The following is a 26,436-nucleotide window of genomic DNA, read 5'->3' as shown; positions in this document are numbered from 1 at the left end:
CCTTGAGATGAACTTGATAGACAAGGTCATCATAGGAGTGTGTATGGTTCTCGTCCCCGTATGGAATGAGATCATAAGGCAGTGCATAATCCAGTCTATTCACAACCGCCTCAAATACGTCTATACAGAAACCAGTCACGTTGCTCCGATTACGGCTACTGTCAAATGCAACTGTGACAAATTCAGTGAATCCATATTTTATGGGAACTCCAATTATCAATCTCTTACCACTAGTTGGCTGTTCCCAACCACGAGGCACTTCTGTAGATCCACCGGGCCAAATGACAGTTTTAAGGTCGCCGATGGTATTATTGGGGCTGGACGGCGATGATGCACCAGAGGGAAGTTGTTTGGAGAGCTGAGTTTCATCATTCCAATACCCAACTACACGGTATCCATTACCCACCACATTGGCTATCTCATAAGTAGAACCCACAATTTCTCCATCGTCTAGCCGAGCAACCCCACTCACACCACTAAAGTCTGTCTTTCCAAGCTCTGTCAATAACTGTGGTCCTTCCTGAAAGACCTTAGTTTGTGCAAAACTTGGCGAAGAACCATTGGGCTTCATGAAATTAAAACTTGTGTTTCCTAAATTCCCAATTGCACGAGCTATCATCCAGACGGCATCGTATGCAAATAAACCGTAGACATTTAGCTCAGCCTTTTCTTCATGAGGGTATTCGTGTCTAAATTGGCGTTTCCACCTTCGACGGAAATCTTCAAGCTTGTAGGATTTCTGGATATAAGTTTTGACACCTAGGAGACCTTGCATGTATTCAGTGGAAGAAGGATTTAAAAGAACATCCCAAAGACTGGTAAATTCATCCGTGGTTATCCAGACATAACCACTATCCATCATTCCTATTTCCTGGGCTTTCATAAATAATTTTGAAGAAAGATCGACAGACTGCATATAGGAAACGAAAACTCTCGATTCCTTTGTCATTAATTTGTATAGCTCCTCTTCTATAACTATGTGATCCGCACTTAACGGTATCACTGTTCTATATTCTAATTCGGACCCAACATCCCTAAGAGAATCACTCAATGAGGCGACTGCACCGCTACCGAATTCATCATCGGAATAAATAGCTGTAACTCTTCTCCACCCATAGGCCTGAACCAGGGCTGCAATGGGTTGCATTTGCAAGGCATCACTATGCGCCATGCGAACAAAATACGGAAATCTGTTGTTGGAGAGCAAGGGGCTAGTAACAGAGAAGGAAACAATTGGGACTTTAGCTGCGTCACACAGATGTAATATGAATTCTGCAACCTCCGAAGCCTGTGGCCCAATTATTGCAGCCACTTCGTTTTCAAACAAATTAAGCGCTGATTTTAACCCAACACAAAAAAAAAAACAAAACAAAAATAATAATTAATATCAAATTGCCCAGAAATTAGATCATAGAATAAACTATCTTAGATTTATTTAATTCCTGATCTAACCAGATTTATTTAAAAAAACAAATATCTTCTCGATTTAAAAAGGTTTATATATTATTTTATATAATTTAATTTAGTCAAATTAATTGAATTAATAATTATAATTATAATTATTAATATTATTTTTATATTTTATTTATTTTGTTAATTGTATTTTATGCTTATTGTTATATAATTTGACTTAATCAAAATGCTTATATTACATAATATTATATCATTTTTTTGGTAAAGAGCACTTTTAGAGGCAATTAAAAAAATAACCAAGCAAATGATATTATATATTTATTTACATAACATGAAATAACCTTACAACATCTCTACACTTTTAAGCTCAATTAAAAAAATAACTAACTAAATAACATTATAGGTTTAATTTTGGTTCTCTTAATTTACTTGGACCGTGTGTACCACACTTTTTTTCCTGAGAAAAATAAAATAGAATAGATTAGATCCTAGAATAAATTTAAAAAAATAGCTAACCAAATGATAGTGTATATTTATTACTTTTATTAATTTTGATTCTTAGTTTGCTCTTGACCTTGTGTACTTGTACTAAATATATCCTTTGAATCCACCTATCTTCTCAGGGCAGTGGGGTCTCTCCCACCGGGAAAAGAATCAATCATTCATTATGAAAGAATGAATATGAAAGACAAAACAAATCTCACAAATACAACTTATCCATTGAGGCCATGAGATTTAAATTACCAGCCGAAGCACCCTGAATAGCATCACCACGCGTGTCACGAAACAGTAGAACCAGGCGACGGCCGTTGAGTAGCTGGGTGTCGTTATTAATGTCGTCCCGTGCTATTTCAAGGGCAGTTTTGGCTACTTTTCCGACCCAAGAGTTGTAGTTCAAGAGCACGCCTATATTCACTTCACTGTTGTTGTGGGCTGCACTACACAAGTTCCCAGTATTACAGAATAAAGTGCACAAAATCATCAAACCTGCGAGCACATGGCCTTCCATCTTGAATCTCACTCCCAAAATTCGTTATTCCTTTTATTAGGTTGGATGCATATATAGACTTTGGGGTCCGATATAATCGGGTATATGGACTTTGTCAAAGCCGAATGTCATATCAATAAAAAATAAATAACTAATGAATTGTGTGGTTGGTTCTCCGTGACGAATATTCAGTTTGAATGCTAGTCTTTCGCTACGTTACAATTCTGAAAAGTCAATTTTCTGCAACCATAATGCAATTAATTCATATATATTTTAAAAAATAAATTTTAAACTTTTAAGTTACGCGTTTTTATGAATTTCAAATGATATAACCATTTATAAAATTTGTGAAACTTATGTTCATGTGAGGACAGTTTTTTGGAAATTCTTCTCGTGGATCCATCACAACAGGATTTTTTCCTGTAAATTTTTGGAGCCAATTAATCTAGTTAAAATTTAAAAATTATCATTAACTTTTTAGCACGTACTTATCTTTATGTTTCATGCATATAAATTGATGCATTAATATAATTATGGTTGTTTAAAAATTGTTTTTAAGTGAATATAAGAATATTTTAAGGAAATGCGTTATAAGTGTAGTTAAAAATTTGATCTTTAAGTCCGGTTTATATTACTTCAACAGAATACAAATTTTTAAGGATAAAATAAAAATTAATAATTATTTTTTAAAAGATTGTATTTTGTTCCTTATTCACTATTTGCTTCAATTCTATGTACCTTTTATCTACCTTCACTTAACTAATCTTTGTGGCAGGCAAATTACCCATGCCACACAAAGATTATCTTTGTCGGTTGTAGAGTTTTAGCTGGTAATTTTAGTTCACCTGGTTGATATGAGGGCATGTCCTTTAGTGTTGTGTATCATCGCAACTCCTGAATGAAGGTGCAAACTCAAGGCAAGGAATTAGCCAATGTCTCTTTCGCCAATGTCTTTTGGGAACAAATGGAGAATAACATTAGTGGGGAATGTGGGGTAAATTACCATTGGGACATCAGTGTTGAATTAGGGAACTAAATTCTTTGATACAATGAGCATGAGGGCATGGGAAAATATTGGAAAACTATGGATTTATATTGTCACATGAAAATGCTCATGAAAATAATTGATAGAATAAGTTGAAGCAATGGAAGAGTGCAACTTGGGCATTGTGAACATATTAGTAAGTATTTGTCGAACATAACTAGAACTAGAGTCCCAACCCCTCCACCTTAGTTGCATTTCACATAAGTGACTAATTTTTATTATTTTGCTAATGTTTTTAGTCCTTGTGTATGCAATAATTAAAACTTATATATAAAATATTTAAAATACACAACATTCTCAAATAAACACTTATTCCAATACCACTATTGATATATCACTAAAATTAACTAGTTTTAATGGTTTTTCCTCTTAAAAGTTTATAAAAGATTAGCTTACCAAAAAAAACTACTAACAAATTCAACAATAAAAAGTGGTATAGATTAGAAGGTGAAAAACTACTCTATTTCCATACAATCCTTAATAGTAAATCTTAATTCCTAGGGTTAAAGGTTTATCAAATTTGAACCAAACTAAGCATGATTTAACATCACTTTCGTTAGAATGATAATTATTTTTTTCCATAAGGGAAAACATTATATTCATATTAGTGAATATAAATATTTATAATCCGAAGGGTTGTCCAAAAAATATTCTTTATATTAGTCCCTTCCCTGGCTCTTATGAGTTAATAAAACGCATCAAAAAACATCCTTGATATTTTATACATTCAAAAAATACATTTCATAGTATGAGTGAAACCAGGCTATAACTGCATTTTGTTGCTTTTTCTATGAAAAGATTGTTGGAAATTCCAATCGAGTGTTACCTATGTGGTATGGGTATTAGAATAAAAAACACTATGTCATGTTTGAAAAAATCCATATCCATAATCAATAAGTCGATAAAAAGTGGTGTGCTATGTGTTGCAGTGTAGAAATTTAAATGTAGACGCCAATTTGGTCATGTTCCACTCCATCCATAAATTCAAATACCATAAAAGTTCGTATAGGAAACTCAAGTTCTTCTTTGGAGAGTCTATCGACATTTGTTTGCTCTCGAAGAATGTGTGTGAGGGATAGTCATTCAAATATGGAAAGAGCATCTCTAATATATCATAAAATTATACATAAGTAGATGTTATCTATGGAGATCTTGTTATTTTCGTTCTCAACCACAAACTTTTAGTCTCCCAAAATTTGTAGTGATTGGACATTTTTAAGAGTTGTCACTTTCATGAGAGTGTGAAGGGATATGAACTCATTTTGATTGTTTGTACCCCTTCTAGGGGCATATTTGACCTTAATATTGGAAGACTAACTGTGAAAAAGGACCACTCCTACTCCACACATGGGAGGATTCACATGCACTACATTATTGAAAAATCCCCATAGAATGCCCAGCCTTAGTGGAGGCATTATTGGAACTCATTGTTTTTGGTATTTTGGATCAAATTTTGTACTCCTGGCATAATTTTACAACTAGAACCGTAGTGACTTTTGTAGGATGTATCATGAGCTAAAGTTGTTGCTATTTCTGGAACACCGGAGGAAATTTATAAGGATGTAGGGAAATCGTTTGAAAGGTTTTGTATCTTTATTGTTTTTTATAATCTTTGTATTGTATCGATAATGTTGTTTTAATTATTTTTATAGTGATTTTTTAATATTTGGAATACCAAACAATTCAATTTTCACTAATAAATATTAAACTAATTTATATGCAGCAAGAAAGTTGTATTGAAAAAATGTTAGCATTTTAGCAATATTGCACTAGTGTTTAATACTTGTTAAGAAATGTGCAGCAAAAACATCATTGGATATGTCTTTTTAGCAACTTTACCTCTATATGTAAGTTTTTCTATGCTTGTAGTACAATGAAAGTTAAGGCCTTGAGACTGTCCTCAAATTTGTTCCTAAACAAGAGCCTTTGATGTCCAACTCATGAGTGATGGAGGATGTGAGAAGGTATGTATAGGAACAAGAGAAAAGTCATGAGAGAAATTGTCACTTGATGATTTACGTAGTGGATAGTGGCTAGGTCCTTGTCATCCCCTCTTGTTGATATTTTCCAATGTGAGAAATTGGTTTGAAAGAGCCAACGAGAGGGTCAATTTTATTTTCAACAAAGACTCTAACCTCTATAGCAAATCCCACCCCCATGTTTTTGTGTTTGAGAATTTTTCAATATGATTTTTGTATCCCAGTTTGGGTATGCAGTCCTCATTGTTGGCATTCTTTGATCAAAGTAGGTCATCAGTTATGTCCTCTCTAAACCGGATGAAATTTGAGGATAAGAGTATAATGTATATTGGGCCGTTATGTAGCTTCTTGTCCTGAGAGACTCACATTGACTACTTTTTTCCATCTCACCTGTCCCCATTCTTGTGGATATTGTGCCTTAGCATCTATAAGTGTGTAGACACTCGAGAGGTGCAAGCAATCAATTAGGTTATTTGACATAGTGTATTCCTCCCTTTGTCTAAGCTAAAGATATATATCCAATTTAATCTATTGGTTGTTGCGGACATGCTAGACTATCTAAGAGCCTATTAGAGGAAAGGTTAGAACAAGAATTTTCCAAATGATAGAGCCTTTTGCAGATTTTATTGGGATAAGGAACTGGTTTAAGGAAGAGATATGGAATATATTTGGCTCTAAGAGTTTTTCCCTAAAGAGAGGAATTATGTGTTAATATCTTGATGCAATTAGCTTTTAGTGCTTTGTTGAAGCTGTATATTTTTTTGAAGTCCCAACCCCCTAAAATTTTTGGCATAACAAGTCTTTCTCATTTGACAAGGGCGATACCTCGAGCATGTTTATTCCTAGACCAAAGAAAGTGAAAACATGCTTTCCTAATTTTTGTAAGGATACCCTTTCAAATGTATGAGATTAATAACTCATAGACTAGGTTACTCTCTAAAATTACTTTAATAATAACAACTCTTCCTCCTTTGGAGAGAAGTTTATTTACACAAAAATTTATCTCGGAGTTGTATTTTTGAAATAACCCAAGCTAGTCGACAAAGAAGTGCCCCAAAGGCTTAACAAATTTAAAGCCTTCATCCAAGGAGAAAGGGAAGGGGAAAATTTGACTAATATTTGTGATACTAGAAAGGGGAGGAGCTGAGTAATGAGGCATGATTTGTTTTAGTTATTCTGTATATGAGAGGCTTGGTAGAAAATGGAGATGGACTGTTTGAGGGTGAGGAAGGAGTCAGGGGTGCATTCACAAAAAATGAGGATGTCCTCAACAAAAGAAGGTGAGTAGCATGCTTGTGAGTAGCCACTTCAATGCCTCTAATACATTTTCTAGTATGGCCTCCTTGAAAATGATGTGAAGTTCCTTGGCTACAAGAAGGAAAAGAAGGGCGAAAGGGGGCATTTTTGTCACAGACTAGGATTTGCACCTGCAATGAAGAAAGAGGAAGGGGAATCATTAATACAAATAAAATGAAATATAGACATCCCATGATCTAGTGTATAGTTTAAAGGCCCATACCCAAGTTATGAAGAACCAATCTGATGAAAGTCCAAACTCTAATTAACTCTATGGAAGGCCTTCGAAATGTCTAACTTGAGGGTGAGGGCAGAGAGCTTCCTAGTTTTGATGGAATGTAAGGCTCTTCTGTAATAGATATCACATCATGAATTTGTCACCAGTGGAGAAACCTGAACTATTCATGAAAAATGATTTCACTTATAATGATCATTATTTATATTAAAAATGTATCATCACACATTATTCACTTATAATGAAAACTAGAAATTGCACCAGATGTTGCAAAGAAAAACACATAAGGCAGCATATGGAAGAAAAGTATAGATGAAGAGAGATGTGATCTCTTATGTGATCTAGATTTTGTCTAGTTTGTAATTATTTCCTTTGCAACATAATTTACTATCTCTAGCAACAGGTAATAAATTAATTTTACTTTACAAGAGGTTTAATTTAACTGGGTAAATTTGTGCTCTTCTCAACAAAACTACATGGTACAAGATGTTATGTCACCTGTTAAAAGATGTTATGAGATATATATGTTGGCTACTCTAGAACTATTTACTTAGAAACATAAATTACTTCCTCTAACAAAAAGTAATAAATAAATTTAGCTTTACCATTTATTTGTATTATTACTCTGAACTAAAACTTATTCAAACTTCTAGAGTTTCTTTTCTAAGCACTTTTTCAACACAATCATCATTCGTGAATTTACTTGGAAGTAATATATGTTGGACGAAACACTTCTCAAAGGCCAATAAAAAAAATGAAAGTGAAATTAGGAACAATACTACATATCCTACTCATAACAGAAAATACACTTACTTGTTTGGCTTAAGTTCTTCCCTTATAAAAGGAATGGAACGCAAAATGAATGGACAAAAACTTGAAGAAAGGCTTTGTAAATCCATTTCTCAGAGCCAATGTGTTATTATACCATTCACTTCTTTCCACATTGCATTTCTATATATACTGCTTCCAAAATATAATCTTTGACCTCTTTAAATCTTTCCTCTAACAAAGAGACTTCAACAAGTAATTTAAATGCATAGTCCTCAAAAGCACTGTCAAAGTCCTGCTTCCTCTTCAAAACAATGTGTCCACTAATTTCTCCCATTTACATTTTGAGTTCTTTGTTATTTAGATTTTGATACAATGAATTACTTATTTATTCACTAAATTTTGTTGGCCATAACGAGTCATACATGTATTTTGTATTTTGATAGAATGATGGAGATGTAAAAATTGTCGTGGGAAAGAATTTTGATGAGATTGTACTGGATGAGTCGAATGATGTCCTTCTCGAGGTAAGTTTGGCATCCTTAAAAATAAGAAGGGACTTTCATAGGGATTTGCACAAGTCAATACATTTTCTTTGTTTGATTAGATTTTTGTTCCTTGTAGATATATGCACCCCGATGTGGTCATTACCAAGCATTAGAACCTACATATAATAAACTTGCAATGAAACTTCTTGGGGTTGACTCCCTTGTCATAGCTAAGAAGAATGGTACAACTAACGAGCATGCTCGGGCCAATGTAAGAAGTGAATTATTTTTATCTATGTTAAATTTTATTAGAAGACTATGCATTAATTGTTTAGCAGAGTGTTTTTATTGGTGAAGCCAAGGAAATTACCGAGCATTTGTACTATTGAATGTTATTGATATTCATATTTGTTTCTGATAAAAAGATTCATTGTTACATTCTGATCCTTTCCCATGTTCTTAATACAAATCTTTGAGCTCTAGATTATACCACATAAATTTGATTTATTCAAAACTTAGTTTTATGGTCCAGATGACACCACCTACATCTGATTTGTATAATCGAGTTGATTACATATCAATTTAACACATTGATTTAACATAGCCAACATATATACCTTAAATTTAACATATCAATTTAATATTAAGTTAAACTTAATATATCAATTTAATATTAAATTTAAACATTGCACATATCATATTTAATAATCCACCTTATTATCATCAAGCTTCAACCTTATAACAAACATCTGGTTTTCAAAATTTTCACTTTATATCTGTTTCTATGTTTGTTTGGTTATTTTTTTGTTGATGGATTTTTGGACCCCATTGCTCTTCTATCCATATTCTTTTTTTTGTTGGCTTATGGAACTCGTTTTCACAGTCTGCCAAGTGTCAATTTGAATGGAAAATGGCTTTTTGATGGATTGTTAGTGGTTATGTGTGTGGTCCATTTCTAGATACCTAGGTTTTTAAATATGATTTGATTGAATATTGGATTTTGATAAATCAAGATAATTATTCTGGGAATTTGCACATGTGAGATTTGGTTGTTTTGACCCATATGGTTTTTCTTTTTCCTCCTAGGAATGCCAATATGAATACCATGCTTATTTTGGTATACTACTGGTTGTGATTGTTGTAATCAGTATTCTTTAAACCAATTTTTGTTGCCTCGACAATGACTACGAGGTCTTAGGATGTCCCATATGATTGTCTGCCATGGTTGTTTTGGAATGCCCATATGATTTTCAAATTTCTAGTATGAAAGATTGTGGTTATTTTGGGAAGTTCCATAAGATTGGTTATGATGGCTTTATGAATTCTTAGAAGATTTATTGCTTATGATGGTTTTTGAATGGTTGCATCTCTAATTGTGGCAATTTTTTAAATGCAGATGTAGTTTTGTGAAAGGCTAAATGTTTGATTTTGATGTTTTTGTGAATGCCCACACGGTTGTTTTTCATGATTTAGAGAATGGCCATGTGATTGTTGTTGGAATTTTTATGAATGAGCATATAACTAATTTTGGTAGTTTGTAATGAGTATGAATAATTTTGGCATTTTTTTGAATTTCCAAATGACTGATTCCCTGGTGGTTTCTGAATGTTCATATGACTGACTGCGTTGGATTTATGAATTCTAATATGATTGATTATGGTGCTCTTGTGAATGTTCATATGACTGACAATGGTGGATTCATTATTATAGTAGTGTGTATTTTGATATAGTTGAAAGGAAAGGGAAGTACATTATAGGACATGCAACATTTGATGATATTATTTGGGAAATTTTCAGACTCATTTCTGACAAAGGTATCATTTGATTATTGTACACCAGAGAAGGTAGGATTTACTAAATCACTAGAGAAATATAAACCATGGCAAGGCCTGAGCTAACACTCCAGACAATAGCTGATGTGTTCAAGCAGGCACTGACATCTCTTAGGGCCAAAATACGAGTTCTTGTTCAGCAACATTATCCTAGATGCATAATAATGTGATTGAGAGCTCTATAGGAGGAGCCCTCTCTGGGAAACATCCTTTCATCATATTTTGTTGGATCTCATGTTGATGAAGCAAATGGAAAAATGCAGCACTTGATTTATGGTGTTGATGGGAATACATTTGGTGGTAGTTCGATGCAAAAAAATAAGGGTCAAAGTGAACAAGTTTCATGTCCTTAAGTAGAGCCCCAAGGAAAAAGTGAATAAATAGAGGATGTGGATGGTCAACAGGTTTTTTCTTATGATGATAGTGACGATACATGTTTAAACTATATGAAAATAAGGATGGTGTTTCTCTCTAGGAGCAACATGCAATGCCAGATTCCTGATGATCTTGAAGAATAAGAAGAAGTTGGAATCTTTGTAAGGATGTTATTTGGCAGAAGAGGATTTTCTCATCAAGGGGAAATTCCTCAAGGAACTGGTCCTACGTGTTTTTTATACTATTTATACTTTTTAGAGTGTTGGAAACACTTCTTGTGGTGGCAGCCTTACACCATTTTGTTGTCATTGGTGTTGTTGCATAAACTATTGTGAGTACACATGAACAAGAGAGCCTCCATCAAACAATGGGTAAGATTAGGCCTTAGAACTATCATCTAGAGGCTAATATGGCTGGCCATTTTGCATGGAACTTTGTGGGCACTGCAATAATTTCTTTTAATGAAATCACTCTTTGGGAAAGTGTTGGAGTTAGAAAAAATGGAGAGGTTGTTGTTGCAGTTGTCCATCATGCAGTTTTCATTTATGATTGCTTGGAAATATGACTATTCCACAGATATGGTGATGTCATCAAGGATAGGAGCATTTGTTACCTCTTGTTACCTTGGGTTATTTGTTTGATGGGCTTGCTTACAACATCTATATGACTTCTTGTGCGAAGAGCCAATACAAAGGTGTTGAACCATTTTACAAATGATGGAGCCTTGTGAAAAGAGTTCCATTCCAAGTAACCAAAATAAATGTAATTGAATCTATTCGATGTGACTACAGTTTCAAATGGATGCTTGAGAAAGTTTTTTATTTTAATAAAGATAAAAAAATTAACGTCAAACCTCAAAGGTTGAACGTAAACACTAATGTCTATAGTCGTAGATTTCTTTTTGAGAACCTTTCTCAAACCTAAATGCAACTATCCTTGACTATGACTCAACTTGTCAATACTCTTCCCATTTTCCCACCAACTATTTAGAGCACAAAAACACAAACTGATGAGCTGACCACTCACCTCTCAGTTCAAGTGGATTTATGTGTGTGTATATGCACATAGATACATAATTATCCAACACAGAGTGCTCACCCTCTCCTTAGGATACCATTCACCTCTCATTTCAAGTGGCTTTGCTAGATCCTTTCAAATAAGGTGATTTGGAGGGTGTCATATGTTAATACGAACTACTACGATAAAAAACATATGCAACTACATGGTAATGATCTAAAATCCCATATGTAGCCAACCAGTCTAAATATGGGCATATAATAAGCATGGGTTGTGTCTTTGATATATCCTTTTGGAGAACGTGATTTGTTGAGTACCTCAAAATAACACAGACCATTTTAAGCAAAATTATAAGTAGGTACACTACAATACGTAGACCTCTCGAGTCCTAGTGAGAATGTGAATGTCTAATAGCCATGAGGTTTTGTTTAATCCAAAAGATAGCATAAGTCGAGTTAAAGGATGAAGATTTGACTAGGTTTCATAACTTCTATTTTAATTCACAATCATTGATCCTGGAAACAAACCCTCAAAAGAAATGTTGCTCATCATCATGTGCTCAAAAGCAGTAGGGCATAGAAGCGAATTTACCATGGCTTTATCTTCCTCATTCCAAAACCTCAATGAAGAGATGTTGGGTTGTGTTATATTCTTTCGACGACTAGCCCACATAGTTAACCAGGGGGTTAGAGGGGGGTGCAGCCCCCCCTTTGTTGCGCCGATTGCGTAGCGAGGGGCGTCACAGGGGTTTGACGGGTGCAGGTAACACCACTCTATGGGGTCCAGGGCAGTGCCCTGGAAAATTTTGGATTTGGACCCTATATTAGGTTGGGCAGACCTACTTATTGTTTTGTGCATGTTTTTCGCACATGGTTTCCGATCCATGGTTTTGGACACGATGGTTTTTCGGTCCATGGTATTGGATGATTCAACATGTATAAATATGTATTGTAACATTGAAAGGAAAATAATGAAAAATCAAGCTGGTAATTCGAGTTTTGGGATCTAGGGGAAAATCTCTATGTATATGTGTTTTATCTGTTATGCTCTCGCACTATTTATTTTCTGTGTTTTAGAATTCGTATGTAGGTAATTTCTATACGGGGTTAAAACCTACAAGATATTGCATAAATTTTTTTCCTCAATTTAAAGAAACCAAAACAAGACCAAATTTCCCCAATTCTCATGAATGTTTATCAAAATTTAACAACTTCTCTAGCTTTAAGGCCATTCATCGCCACACACAAAAGCAGATCATTGATAAAAATATGTGTCAAATTCAACTTCTAGATTTAAACAAAATCTAATTTGCCACATAAATTGTTCCCTTTTCTTCATATTGAACACATTTTCATTTATCCTTAACAATCAAATTGAAAAGCAAGAAAATAGAAGAGAACAAATACAATAATTTACAAGACTTCACCCAACTATTTAACCCCAAACCATAAAAAGTTGGCACACATCACAACACCTCCTAACACAAAACCACATCCTAAAAAATGAGCAAGAATTCCCCAATCTCCTCTACATTTCATTAAACTAGGTTTCCCTTCAATGACTACGAATCTTAACCTTTCGACCACTGTAAATATTCCTCAATTTTCACAAAATCATCAATCCGCGAAATGTCAATGCAACATTATGTACCTATTCAAACTATGACACCAATAAATTCACAAAACCTGAGGCCTTAACCGACAAAGAAAAAAAAAATCCACCGTTCAAAATCACTAAAAATAGGGTCATACTCACCATGAATCCACACGTTTGCTCAAATTTGGAAGAAAATGAATTTCTTTGAATGCTTCAATGGAAGCTAAAAACTCTATCATCACATGAGGGTTTTGAGCACCAAAAAATCATATGTATTCGTTAAGGAGAAAGAAATCATAACACTTCTTTAAACAAAACTCCTCTTTACGAATTTGATCCGTCGCATGAATGCTAACCCCATTTTCCTAATCCAAATATCCCAGCTAAGCGATTCCCATGTCACACCACTTAGTTTTTCATTCCTCGTCCTCTGCTTCAAGCTCCCAAACTCCTGAACCACTTCATTGAACCACTTTCTTCTATCCACCCGTCAAGCAACGTAAATCAAGGAGGTGGTTGCGACTTCAGGCGGTGGGATCCTATGGCTGAAAACCTTTCAATCATCTAATAATCGATTGAATGTGGCCAAATGGTCCAGAGTGACAGCTAGGGGAGTTCTTCCGAGAGGGTGTAGTCTAACTTATAGACGAAATCACCTTTTTCACCATAATTCACCAAACTACAGCAACACAATTTCAAGATTTTTGTTGTTTAAAATACATTTTTCAATGCGTAAATAGATTCATCACATTGAGAATCCCGTGACATTCAAATTATGCAGATTAAATAATTTAAACTCAAGCTTTTAAAAACTTTTGTCATATTTTGATTAAAAATAACTAGAAAAAATGTGAGTTTTTAATCATATTTTAATTAAAAATAACAACAAAAAATATTTTGAGCAAGGTCATTTAGTGTATAAATTAGACTACACCCTTCCAAAGGAACCCCTTCACGTGTAATTATTTATATTAAAAAATGTATTAATTTTCTTTAAATGTGATTTTTTTTTTTAATTGAATTCTAAGCCTGGAATATTTTAGCTATAAACAAAAGAGTTAAATGAACAACAGATTTAGATATAACCCATTTTTTACACTTTATCCTGATGGGAATGGTGATTTTGACGCGGATGGTGATGTTGTTTGCAATGAATGGTAATTGCGAAGATTATGAATATTCGTTATTCATGAATTGAATCTGTGGACGGACTTGGTAGTAATCTATGAAGCAAGCTGGTTGGACTGCGGCGGATACCTTCTCCGCTCTTCTTTTTTTGAGGTTATCGTGCTGTGAATCGAGTTCTATGACATTTCCAGGAAGGAGGGAATGGCATGCAATAGTGCCATCGCGTATAATGGCTGGTCGGCGACTTTTCTTCAACCTGCAGTTGACACACAACGATATTTCCAGGAAAGAGGCATTAGGGCCCCGGGTAGGATAGAACTGAGAAAATTCAAAAAAGGGACAGTTTGAAAAAAATGTCGAATGTCGCATTGCGAAGATACCAGGCAATCGCAGACCAATTAAGTCCGTGGGATGTCTATGTCACAAGGTCGATGTCAAATCCTTAATAGAGGGAAAATTAAAGTTTCAGATTACATTAGAGAACGTCATCTCTTTGAGGAATGGCGTGTTCGTAAAATCATATTGGATAGTGTCAATCATTTATAAAGCAAATGTGACGTTTGCAAAAGTTGCGGATGAATGAAGCTTTGAAATAATAAGAATTATTATAATCATTCATTTTCATTTTTACTTTTTGTTATTGTTTTCTTCAGCATAATATTCTTTTCCATATAATAGAATAATTATTTAATATGAATTCATCAGATAATTTTTTTCCATATTTAATAACATGATGATTTAATAGTTATTTTATTCATATAAAATTGAGTTTATGTAAAAAGAGGATAACAATTTTACATGCTACCTAATGAAGCATAAAATAATTGATAAATGAATACATTATTATGTATGAAATCGTGATTTTCAAAAACACAAAATCATATTTTTCTAATTATTTAAAATAAATGTTATTAATAATATAACTATATTTATCTTATTAATTAATTAATATATTTATATTTATATATATAATTTTAAATAAAGATTACATTTCTTATACAATAAGTATCAAATTATTTTAAATATATATATGAATGATTAAAATAATTTGATTCTCATTGTATAGGAAAGTGATATATATATATATATATATATATATATATATATATATATATATATATATATATATATATATATATATATATAGATATATATATATATATATAACAATTTTCTATATAATGAGTATAAAATTATTTTAATCATATATATACATATATTTAATGTCACTATTAAGTTATATATTAAATTGATGTATGAGACTTTAATATTTGTGAGATTTTTATGATTTGGTTGCTAAATTCTATTAAGTTGTACATACATTACATCTCTTTGGATTTCAACTTGTGATCACTCACCAAAAAGCACACATGTTTTTAACCACTAAGCACATGTTTCTTTTTTGTACGTTACAATTTTGGTTAGTTATTAAAAGAAAATAATATAAAAAATTTCTAATATTATTGACCTACACTTGGGAAATCATATCCACAATTGCAACCTTTTTCCAAAGCATATGCTATGTTCATAATAACAACAAAATTGAGAAAGTTTTTGTCTAGAAATAACATCTCATTGTCCATAAAGAGATAGAGATAGATTTGATCAACATATGTACTAGAATAAAATAACTATAAGCCTTATCATCGAAGACACTAATCTATAAAACAAAAAGAAACACCCACTGGAGGGGTTGCACAATAAAGTTTATGTTGTTTAGATGAACCTAGAATCCTAATGGAGTAGACCTTGTTGAGTAGAACCTGGCATCCTGCAAATGATTTCTTTAAGTTTCAATTCAATTTTTTCTAACTGTAGCAATATTTCTTCCTTGGCCTCATTGTGATACATAAGCAGACTTTTAATAACTATTTTGAGATGCCAAAATAAATCTATTCTCTTCCAATATTTTATGTCATGAGATTTTGAGTTTTGTTTGTTTGAAAATTAGTTTCCTAGGTATGCATCAAAATCCCATTTCGATATGGCTCCCTGCTCCTACCTAGTTCCATTCTCCAAACCTTTAATTTCCTAAAAAATGTCCAAAGGAACACACTCTTAAATAACATTGGCCACCTTACAACCCTAGAGCTAAATTCGAGAAGTGGAATAACTCCCTTAGATTTGTAATAAAAAACAAATATTGGCCTACTTTATTGATCATCATCGAAAGCTTTACCTTTAGGAATAGAAACATAAGAAGAGATGAAGCAAAACCATAATAGATACACCACAACTAGATGATAGAAAAGTGTGTACACTATTAGAGTGGAGGGGATTCATGACATTGTTTGTAGCCAAATCCTCCAAAATAATACGACGTCAACCTCATTGAGAACACACATGCTAAAATAAAGCATTTAAAAAATTATTTCCTTCCTTTGTTATGAAAAATAGAACTTGTATTAAGCACGCAATCATTCACTCCGCACGAACAAATGATGGTGGAAATTGATATGAAAAGTTGATCTTATACTAGGATAACATAGTAATCGATATGGTAGGTTGTTCTCTCCATGAATCCACTTACAATGAATTCTCACGAGTCATAAATCATGAGTTCAACAAGTGGGCTGTGGAAATGATGGTTTTGTAGTCATAAGAAGGAATTCATGTCCCTTCTCACCCCATCTATGGGAAAAATGAGTAAACATATTAAAAACAAATATATCTTTAACAAAAAATTTGATAATACAAGCGGTAAAGTTACATCTTATAGAGCTAATATTTCCTTGATGTACTTAAATAGTGAATTACATCTCCAATTATATACGAACAATATTGAATGATTTATCATAATTTTAGAACCACCCTTTGTACTTCTATTAACAACTTCACAATATTAAATATTTATATTATAATTTTAAGTGAACCCTCCATACTTCCTTTATCATTAATGAATTCTCTATGGAATTGTTATGTAAAAATAAAAATAGGAAATTGAACCCTTTGTGACTGTGAGTGTTCAAATGCTACAAAAGTTGCTAGGGATGTCTTTAATAAGTACTTAAAATTAATAAGATAAAAGGACACAACATCCTAAATAAAAGGAAAATATGGCACTACATAAATAGAAATCAACAAAAGCTTTTGTACCTATCAAATCAAGATCCCAAGAGATTATAGAGGTAAATTTTTACTTGTAAAACTCAAAAAAGTAGTATGATTCTAGTAGGAATAGAACTCCTATCTCAAAAAATTTCATGAATCACCTATTGTTATGGAACATTCCAAATTACTCTACATGTTATGAAGTATATTTTATACAAGACATAAATTTTAGCCTTAAATGACTCATAAAATGTAAAGATAAAGAGTCGAATACTATCAAGTTCAAATCTTAAAAATTAAAGGACCTGTCTTCATTTCTCATATACATAAGTTCTTCATTATTACTAGTTAGGCAAGGCCCTCCTAAACCATGGACTTAAAGACTTATTTTCATTAGCATTAAAAGTGGGGATAAAATTAATCCCTCTAATTATGGATTCATTATGATTACCCCCATCTTAACCACGCTATATGGAAGTATTTTGGAAAAGAAGAATAGAATACGACTCAAAAGTCATGGAAAAAGTGCTAAATACCAAGTTGGCTTTGGAGACCAATATTCAAATGTGTACTATATTGCTATAGTTAGAATCATTGTAGAGGAGTTTAAATAATAAAACCAATCACCTTTATTTTTTAATTGATTTTAGAAAATATTTAGACACTTTGTCGAGAATTAATCTTTGGAATAGGTTAGAACATCTAGAAATTCCTTTTGATTAGAGAGATAGTGCAAGAAATATAAATGAGAGTGTTAACACCAAGGGCTAGTTAAATGAAATAAATTGTAATATATGAGTCAAACAAGGTGGTCTCCTATCCTTAAACATCTTTGGAATATATTTTGATAAACTAGAATATTGGTTGGAAAATGCTAGTTTTAGTTACTATACTCTTGTTGGTGCAACCATTAGTGTCCTTCTCTATGCCAATGATATTATTCTTCTGGTAAATAATACCTATGACATTGATAAGAATTCTGAGAATCCTCGATTACTTATATTGTAGTATGGGCATGATTGTGAACATTGATCAAATGAAGGCCATGATAGTCAATCTCAAAAGGCTCACCTATGACACTTTCATATATGAAAATGATGGCTTCGAGGAAGTTCATATAAATGTCTTGGAATCAATATTCATCAGAGGCTTACTTGGAAGTATAATGATGAAAGGACAAATGGAGGATGAAAATATCAATATGGACTTTAAATGAGCTATATATTACTTTATCTTTGGTTACTGGATAAGAATAAACTCCTCTTTAATACATATGTGAAGTTTGGGGATGTAGTATTTCTATAAATTGGCAAAGTGAAAGAGTAGATCAAAAAGCATTTTATAACTCATGAAATCAAAATTAAAGGAAATACACCATGTCCTATTCTCCTCATAAGAATGGACTTTCTTCCATTGAGTGAACAACTAGGACTTTCTATTTTGAGTAAAATAATAATATAAACAAAATGGATGATAAGACGATCCCTGAAATTGCTTCAACCTCCACCCAAAATCACCAGTGGCTGAAGCAGGGATGACATAAGATGCAAAGCCTTGGCTAAATCATTGGGGAATATAGGAAGATATAATTTTGTATAGTACCAATTCACATACATACATATATGTATATACACAAAAATTGGTATATTTGTATTAGTTTAACAAAATTTCATCCAAATGGACATAACAATAGTATAGAATTTAAGATTTGTCCCCAGAGGGGCCATACGCATACAATAGGATTTAATATTCCATACATAACATTTCTACAAGTAATATTGTGAAATTCAACAAAGAGTATTGTACTATAGAGTCATATATATACTCCTAACAAACAAATGAAAAGTAAAACATTTACTAAAACCTTGTGGTGGCAAGAGAGTTAGTGAGTTCAAGCAGAGCAAAGGAGAGAATCCAGATTGAGATATGCAAGGAAAAAAATCACTTCAGTCGAAGAAAGAGTCTAAATTTGAAAAGGAATGACATCCCATGGATTCCTATTTTCATCCAATGCTAATATCTAAGAGTATATTGTAGATACCATCAATCTCATCCTCGATTCACTAAATAAAATCTTTGAGTTGAATCATAATTTTCATCATCGTATCCTATTCAGCTTCCAAGTTGACAAATGAAATATGGATGGATTTAGAGGAGAAATTGATTTCCACAATATTTTCATCCAATTGAGAAGGAGTAGAGTTGATTGCAAGGAGGATTCACAAATCTATCCCAACATTGCAAACCAAAAGAGGCTAGTTCCATTGATATAGGGAAACATGAAATCTAGAGGGCATAGGAAGGTCACCATGCAAGGGTGGAAATCGAGGAGAATTGTCATAATTGAAAGACCTCGTGAAATATAACAAGGTCATATACATTCTTGTGCCACACTAAATGAGGACCACATAGAAGCATGACTAATTTATTGGACAACCATGTCCATAAGAATGCATAAGATCACACGCTGACTCTCGAAGAAATTTGGGATGAGTTTATTACATGAAAGATGAAGTAATGAGGGCATGGGGATACATGGAGGAGAAACCTCATGCATGGAATCAAAGGGTGTCTTAAGTGAAACATGTTTTATGAGAGGGTGAGGTGAAATAATTTGAATATTTTTCGTGAGATTGGGATAAATTATCATTGTCGATAAATAATCCAAACCCCCATTTTTTCTAACAATTCCTTATTTTGTAGGTTTTAAACCTGTACAGAAATTACCTGCATACGAATTCTAAAACATTGAAAAATAAACAATGCGAGAGCATAACACATAAAACACATATACACAGAGATTTTCCCACTGGATCCCAAAACCAGGACTACCAGCTTGATTTTTCATTATGTTCCATTTGATGTTATAATACATATTTATACATGCCGAAGCATCCAATACCATGGACCGAAAAACCATCGCGTCCAATACCATGGACTGAAAACCATCGCGTCCAAAAACATGTGCGAAAATCATGCACAAAACCATAGGTGGGTCTGCCCATCCTAACATAGGGTCCAAAACCAAAATTTTCTGGGGCACTGCCCCGAACCCCATAATGTGGGGTTACGAGTGCTGCTCAAACCCCCTGTGACCTCCCCCCTCTAACCCCCAGTTCACTACGTGGGCTAGTCATGGATAGAATATAACACAACCCAACATTCTCCCACTTGTTGTTTTCCTTCCATAGGGAGCCACAAGAGAGCTTAGTCATTTATCTAGCCCTACAATGCCCATTGTCTCTCTACACCAAGAGAACTTCTCAGAGCTCATAGATTTTTTCAATCCATCTACAGTATTCTTCAAAGTGTCCACCTTTACCAGCAACACCTCTTTGTCTTCTATCATATCCCTCACAAAGTGATACTGAACATCAATGTGCTTTGTCTTTGAATGATATGCAGGGTTCTTTGCCAAGATAATTGCACTTTGGCTGTCACAATCTATCCTTATAGCTTCCTATACTAACCCCATACTTGAACACAATCTCTGCAACCAAACTGCTTCCCTGCTTGCATGAGTGGTTGCCATGTATTATGCCTCTGTAGTTGATAGTTCCACTACAGATTGTTTCTTACTCATGTAACTGACAACACCTCCAAATAGGTTAAACACATACCCACATGTAGATCTTCTTTGATCCAGATCTCCAGCCCAGTCTGCATCAACAAAACCATGAATATCCAACACTTTCTCTAATCCTGGTCTTCCTTAGTAGCACAAACCATAATCACTAGTGCCACGCAAATACCTAAAAACCCGCTTCATTGCTGTCCAATGCTCCTTTCCTGGTTTTGAAGTAAACCTACTCAATACTCCCACTGCATGTGCAATGTCTGGTCTAGTACAGACCATTGCATACATCAGGCTACCGACTGCACTTGCATATGGAACACGGAAGATGTTCTCTTCCTCTTCTTGTGTCTTGGGACACTGCTCAGCAGATAACCTCACACCTACAAGAATAGGAACCTTCACCGGTTTACTATCCTGCATATTAAACCTCTGCAATATTGTCTTGACATACTTCCTCTGGTTTAACCAGAGCTTCTTCTTTGCCTGATCTCTTTTAATTTCAACGCCCAAAATATAGTTTGCAGCACCAAGATCTTTCATGTAAAATTTGGAGGACAACTGGGTATTCAAATCCTAGATAACTTCTTTGTCATTTCCAACCAGCAACATATCATCGACATACAAGACCAGATAAATAACATGGTAACCAATTAATTCAAAATACACACAGTGATCTACTTTGCTTCTGGTGAAGCCAGGCCCCCATATAAATGTATCAAATTTCTGATACCACATCCTTGGTGATTTTTTTAACCCATACAGAGACTTCCTTAACTTGCATACTAGTTCTTTCTTACCCTTCACCGCAAAGCCTTCAGGTTGCTTCATGTAGATCTCCTCTTCTAGATCCCCATGAAGGAATGATGTCTTTACATCCATTTATTCTACCTCAAAATCAAAAGCAGCAGAAATAGATAAAAGTAACCTAATAGAAGTTACCTTGGAAATAGGAGAAAAAATATCACCAAAATCAATTCCCAACACCTGGGAATAACCCTTTGCTACTAACCGAGCTTTGTATTTCTCCACCTTTCCTTCTGCATTTGTCTTCTTCTTGAACACCCATTTTCTGCCAATGGATTTCCTTCCAGCCGATAACTCCACTAGATCCCAAGCCTCATTTTTGTGCAAAGATGCCATTTCATCAACCATGGCCTGTTTCTAGAGTTTTCCATCCTCTGAATCTACTGCTTCCTTCACAGTTCTGGGATCATCGTCAGTAATAGATAAGGCAAAATTTGAACAGAAAGCAGATGGACTATACCTTTTTGGCTACCTTCTTTCTCGAACTGATTTTCTCAAACCCGGAGTTTGTGGCTCATCATCTTATGATTCCTCCTTTGCTGTAGAGTCTGATTCTTCCTCCTTTAGCTCAAACTCTATCTTCTCAGGTTCCTTTGGTTGGACTTCATGTTTAATAACATCTTTCACCTCTATGAACACCACATCTCGACTATACACAACCTTCCTTGTTATTGGTTTCTAAAGCTTATAACCCTTTAAACCATCCTTATACCCATAAAGATGAACTTTTTAGATTTACTATCCAACTTGGTTCGTTTCTTCTTTGGAACATGTACATATGCTTCACATCCAAATACTCTCAGATGTGAAAGAGAGGGTTTCTTACCAATCCATACCTCTTGTGGAGTTTTATCCTCCAATGATGATGAAGGTGATCTATTGACCAGGTAACATGCAGTATTCACTGCCTCTACCTAGAATTCCTATCCTAACCCGAAACCACTAAGCATACTTCTTGCCCTTTCCATCAACGTCTTGTTTATTCTTTCTACAACTCCATTTTGCTGAGGTGTATATGGAGTAGTATTTTGCCGTGCCATACCACACTTCTTACAGAAATCTTCAAATTCCTTGTTGAAAATCTCTCCACCATTATCTGTCCTCAACACCTTTATCTTCTTCTCTGTCTAATTTTCCACAAGAGCCTTAAATTCTTTAAACCTGTTAAAGACTTCAGATTTCTTCTTAAGGAAATATATCCTTGTATTCCTTGAGAAGTCATCTATAAATGATACATGGTACATAGACTTACCCAGTGATGGAACCTTCATAGGTCCAAACACATCACTGTGTACAAGCTCTAATATTTGTTTCGCCCTCTTACTACCACAGGGGAAACTCACCCAATTCTACTTCCCATATACACAATTTTCACAGAAATCAAAATCCAGAGAGTTATTACTCATACCTTCTACCATACCTTTACCATGAAGTATTCGAAGGCCCTTCTCTCCAATATTTCCAAGCCTTTGATGCCACAACATGGTCTTCTCTCCAGAGACCACGAGATTTTCTGCTCCACTTTCATGAACCATAGAACGGTTGCACCCATCAAAAACCATGCTACCTTGTAGCTTGTACAGAGTTCCAATCCAAACTCCCAGCATCAATACCAGTGCTCCCCAAACCATCTTGTAGGTATCCTCCTCGAACACTGTTTTTACACCTGCATCATCCAAATTCTTTATATAAATTAGATTTTTGGCCAATGCAGGAATATGCAGAACAACCAGAAGTGTTCTAACCCTTCCACCTTGCAGCTTCAACTTTACTTTTCCGCGACCAATGATTCTAGCCTTCCTATCATCCCCTAATATGACATCACCACCATCGTATTTCTCATACTTGCAGAACCACTCTCTATGGGGAGCGAAGGGAAAGGATGCACCTGAGTTAATTAACCATGCCTCATGATCTACATGTGTACTTGAAGAAGCCAAGTAAACATCCCCACCTTCATCTGAGGTGGTTTTCACCTGTACAGAAAGAGCATCATCAGATCCCTTTCCTTCATCAGGAGCTTTAGATTTATAGTCCCTTTTGATGTGCCCTTCCTTTCCACATTTCTAGCACACCACCTTTACAGGTTTTCCTGGAGATTTAGATCTCCCACTCGATGACTTATTTTTGTTTCTGTTCTGGGACCGTCCTCATACAGACAAGGCATCACCATTCTAGCTCTCCATATTTTTCTGTCTCATCTCCTCCGTCAGCAATGCTGAGACTATTTCATCAAACTGCAAGGCAGTTGCATTGCTACCTATTGCAATAACTAGACTATCCCACAAATCTGGTACAGAACACAACAAACTAATGCACTTATCTTTATTTGAAATTTTAATATCAACAGATGCTAACTGACTTACCATAGTATTAAATGCATTCATATTCTCTTTCATCGAGTCTCCATCTTTCATCCTCAGGTTATACAACTTTTGCCGCAGGAACAATTATTCACCAGAGACTTAGATTGGTACAAAGTCCCTAACTTGTCCCACAAAGCCTTCGCCGTAAGTTCCCTTGATACATTCAGCAATACTGAATCTGAGACAGACAATCGTATTGTGCTCTTTGCCTTCCGATCCAACTTCTTCCATTCTTCATCGGACACTCCCATTGGTTTAGTACTCAAATCTACCACAATCCACTGATCTTTATCCACCAATAGATCCTCCATCTTGAGTTTTCATAGCTCAAAACTCTGACCATTAAATTTCTTGATTTCTATCTTTCCATTGCTCGCCATCTTCTTTCACCATCAGAATCGATCTCGTAGATCTCCCACTAAACAAGGTCTACCATAGGCCCGAGCGAAACCCCTCAAAAACAAAGGCGTACCCTTGAAGCCAAAACAGCTCTGATACCAAATGTAGGTTTAAACTCTGTACAGAAATTACCTACATACGAATTCTAAAACATAGAAAAATAAACAATGCGAGAGCATAACACATAAAACACATATACACAGAGATTTTCCCACTAGATCCCAAAACCGAGACTACCATCTTGATTTTTCATTATGTTCCTTTCAATGTTATAATACATATTTATACATGCCGAAGCATCCAATACCATGGACCGAAAAACCATCGTGTCCAATACCATGGACCGAAAATCATCGCGTCGAAACAAATGTGCGAAAATCATGCACAAAACCATAGGTGGGTCCGCCCATCCTAACATAGGATCCAAAACCAAAATTTTTCGGGGTGTTACCCCGAATCCCATAAAGTGGGCTTACGAGTGCCCCTCAAACCCCCTATGACCTGCCCCCCTCAAACCCCCGTTTAACTACGTGGGCTAGTCGTGGAAAGAATATAACACAACCCAACATATTTGTTTGAAGATCTAGTAGAGAGTTTTTTATCCTTAGAGTGTAGAAAAAAGTTAACTTAGGGAAGAGCGGGACGAAATATTGAATGTCAATGAAAGCCAAATTTAGAGTTGGATCCTCAAATTAGTATCTACACATAAGTAAGAAATGTTGTTTTTGAAGTCACCAATCATTTTCAAATTTTCCACACTAAGGCAGGAGGTTAGACCAATTCCTAAAATGAGACATGGGCCTGAGCTTGATTGTTGGAAGTGATGCCCAAGTTCTATGAATATGAAATTCCTATATTTCCGCTATGGTCGTAAATTACTATCCCTATATGGATGATATTAATAATATTATTACATCTAAATTTAATGAGAATATCATGTGTGATAAAGAATTGGAAGATAAAAGTAAGTGATGATACTACATTGAAGTTATCAACCATAATTTACAAGATCAAACTTTTCTCTACTTTACTTTCACAAATTAGAAAATCAACATTGTTAAAATACTAACCAACTCCTACAAGTTATATAGTGAATCTGAGCTTTCAACAATTTGAAAACATTGTGAAATATTAGTTTTTCCTACAGTTCCCTACATAAACCCAAACTAGATGTGAATTTCAAAATATCTATTACAATACCTACCTCCTAAATCATCATAACAATGGTGACCTTGGAGAACTTGTATTAATGAAGTAATGGATTCCAATTTTAAAAATGCATGGTGGCACGCATTTAAGGTGTTATTGATCTGGCCAATTGATCTATAATTCATATGGGAATGTCCAACAAATTTACAAAATCAATAGTGTAAGTCGGTTAGCTATGTTCACGTCAACCTAATGTTAAAATCCATGGCTACATCCCTCATATGACTCCTCAAACTTGAGATCTTTACATACGAATTGCTAGCCAAAACATCCGCTTGTAACCTACTGTCTGGATCGGGCTTATGGCACACTCCCCCACAATCATTGGGTCCATAATTTGTTGCACTTGGATATGATTTCCCATTAACACTTTAATCCAGGATCTCAAAGAAAGTTGAATGAATTACAGAGATGAGTGTTATCACTTTGACCATGGTTCCTACCCAAATATGTATTAAATTAATTCGAGCCACTCCAGTCGAGGAGTATAGTTATTTTTCCTCATCACTTGAACCTTTACTAAGCCGGATTTCCTCGTATCAGGATGTGTTTCTGTTGGTCTGATTTTTTTTTTAAATTGAGACCATATATGGCTAGATCTAGACTCGGTCAATACTTGGATAAAAAATATATTGGAATCTGGGGTTGGGCCAACCCGAAACAATATTTCTAAAATGTTAACACCTTTGGATTTTCCGACACTTGAGATTCCATGTGTTGAAATTACTTCATACCAAGTTAGAGATAGACCTTCTCTCAAGTTTTGTTGATGGACAAAACTCCTTTGCTCCTAGGAGTCTACATTTTAAGGATTAAATAAATAACCACAACCCAATCTGATTTGGGTTCCCGCGCTGGACCTTGACCTTG

The 26,436-nt window shown here is 34.5% G+C and overlaps 1 protein-coding gene across 1 annotated transcript in view; it reads right to left on the bottom strand.

Moving 5' to 3' along the window:
* LOC149139504 (glutamate receptor 2.7-like) overlaps window positions 1–26,436 on the bottom strand; it is a 48,540-nt gene that overhangs the window by 1,756 nt on the left and 20,348 nt on the right. Inside the window, exons 2-3 of the mRNA XM_089450747.1 lie at window positions 2,158–2,351; window positions 2–1,335 (exon numbers count right to left, since the gene is read on the bottom strand). Coding sequence (XP_089306873.1) covers window positions 2–1,335; window positions 2,158–2,351 — 1,528 coding nt within the window. The remainder of the gene's footprint in view (window position 1; window positions 1,336–2,157; window positions 2,352–26,436) is intronic.

This window comes from Pinus tabuliformis, chromosome X, assembly GCF_031772625.1.
Source record: "Pinus tabuliformis cultivar Carrire ecotype Pingquan chromosome X, CPIR1, whole genome shotgun sequence".
Classification (NCBI taxonomy): Eukaryota; Viridiplantae; Streptophyta; class Pinopsida; order Pinales; family Pinaceae; genus Pinus; species Pinus tabuliformis.
The sequence above is the reverse complement of the archived record's forward strand: the minus strand, read 5'-3'. Positions and strand labels throughout refer to the sequence as shown.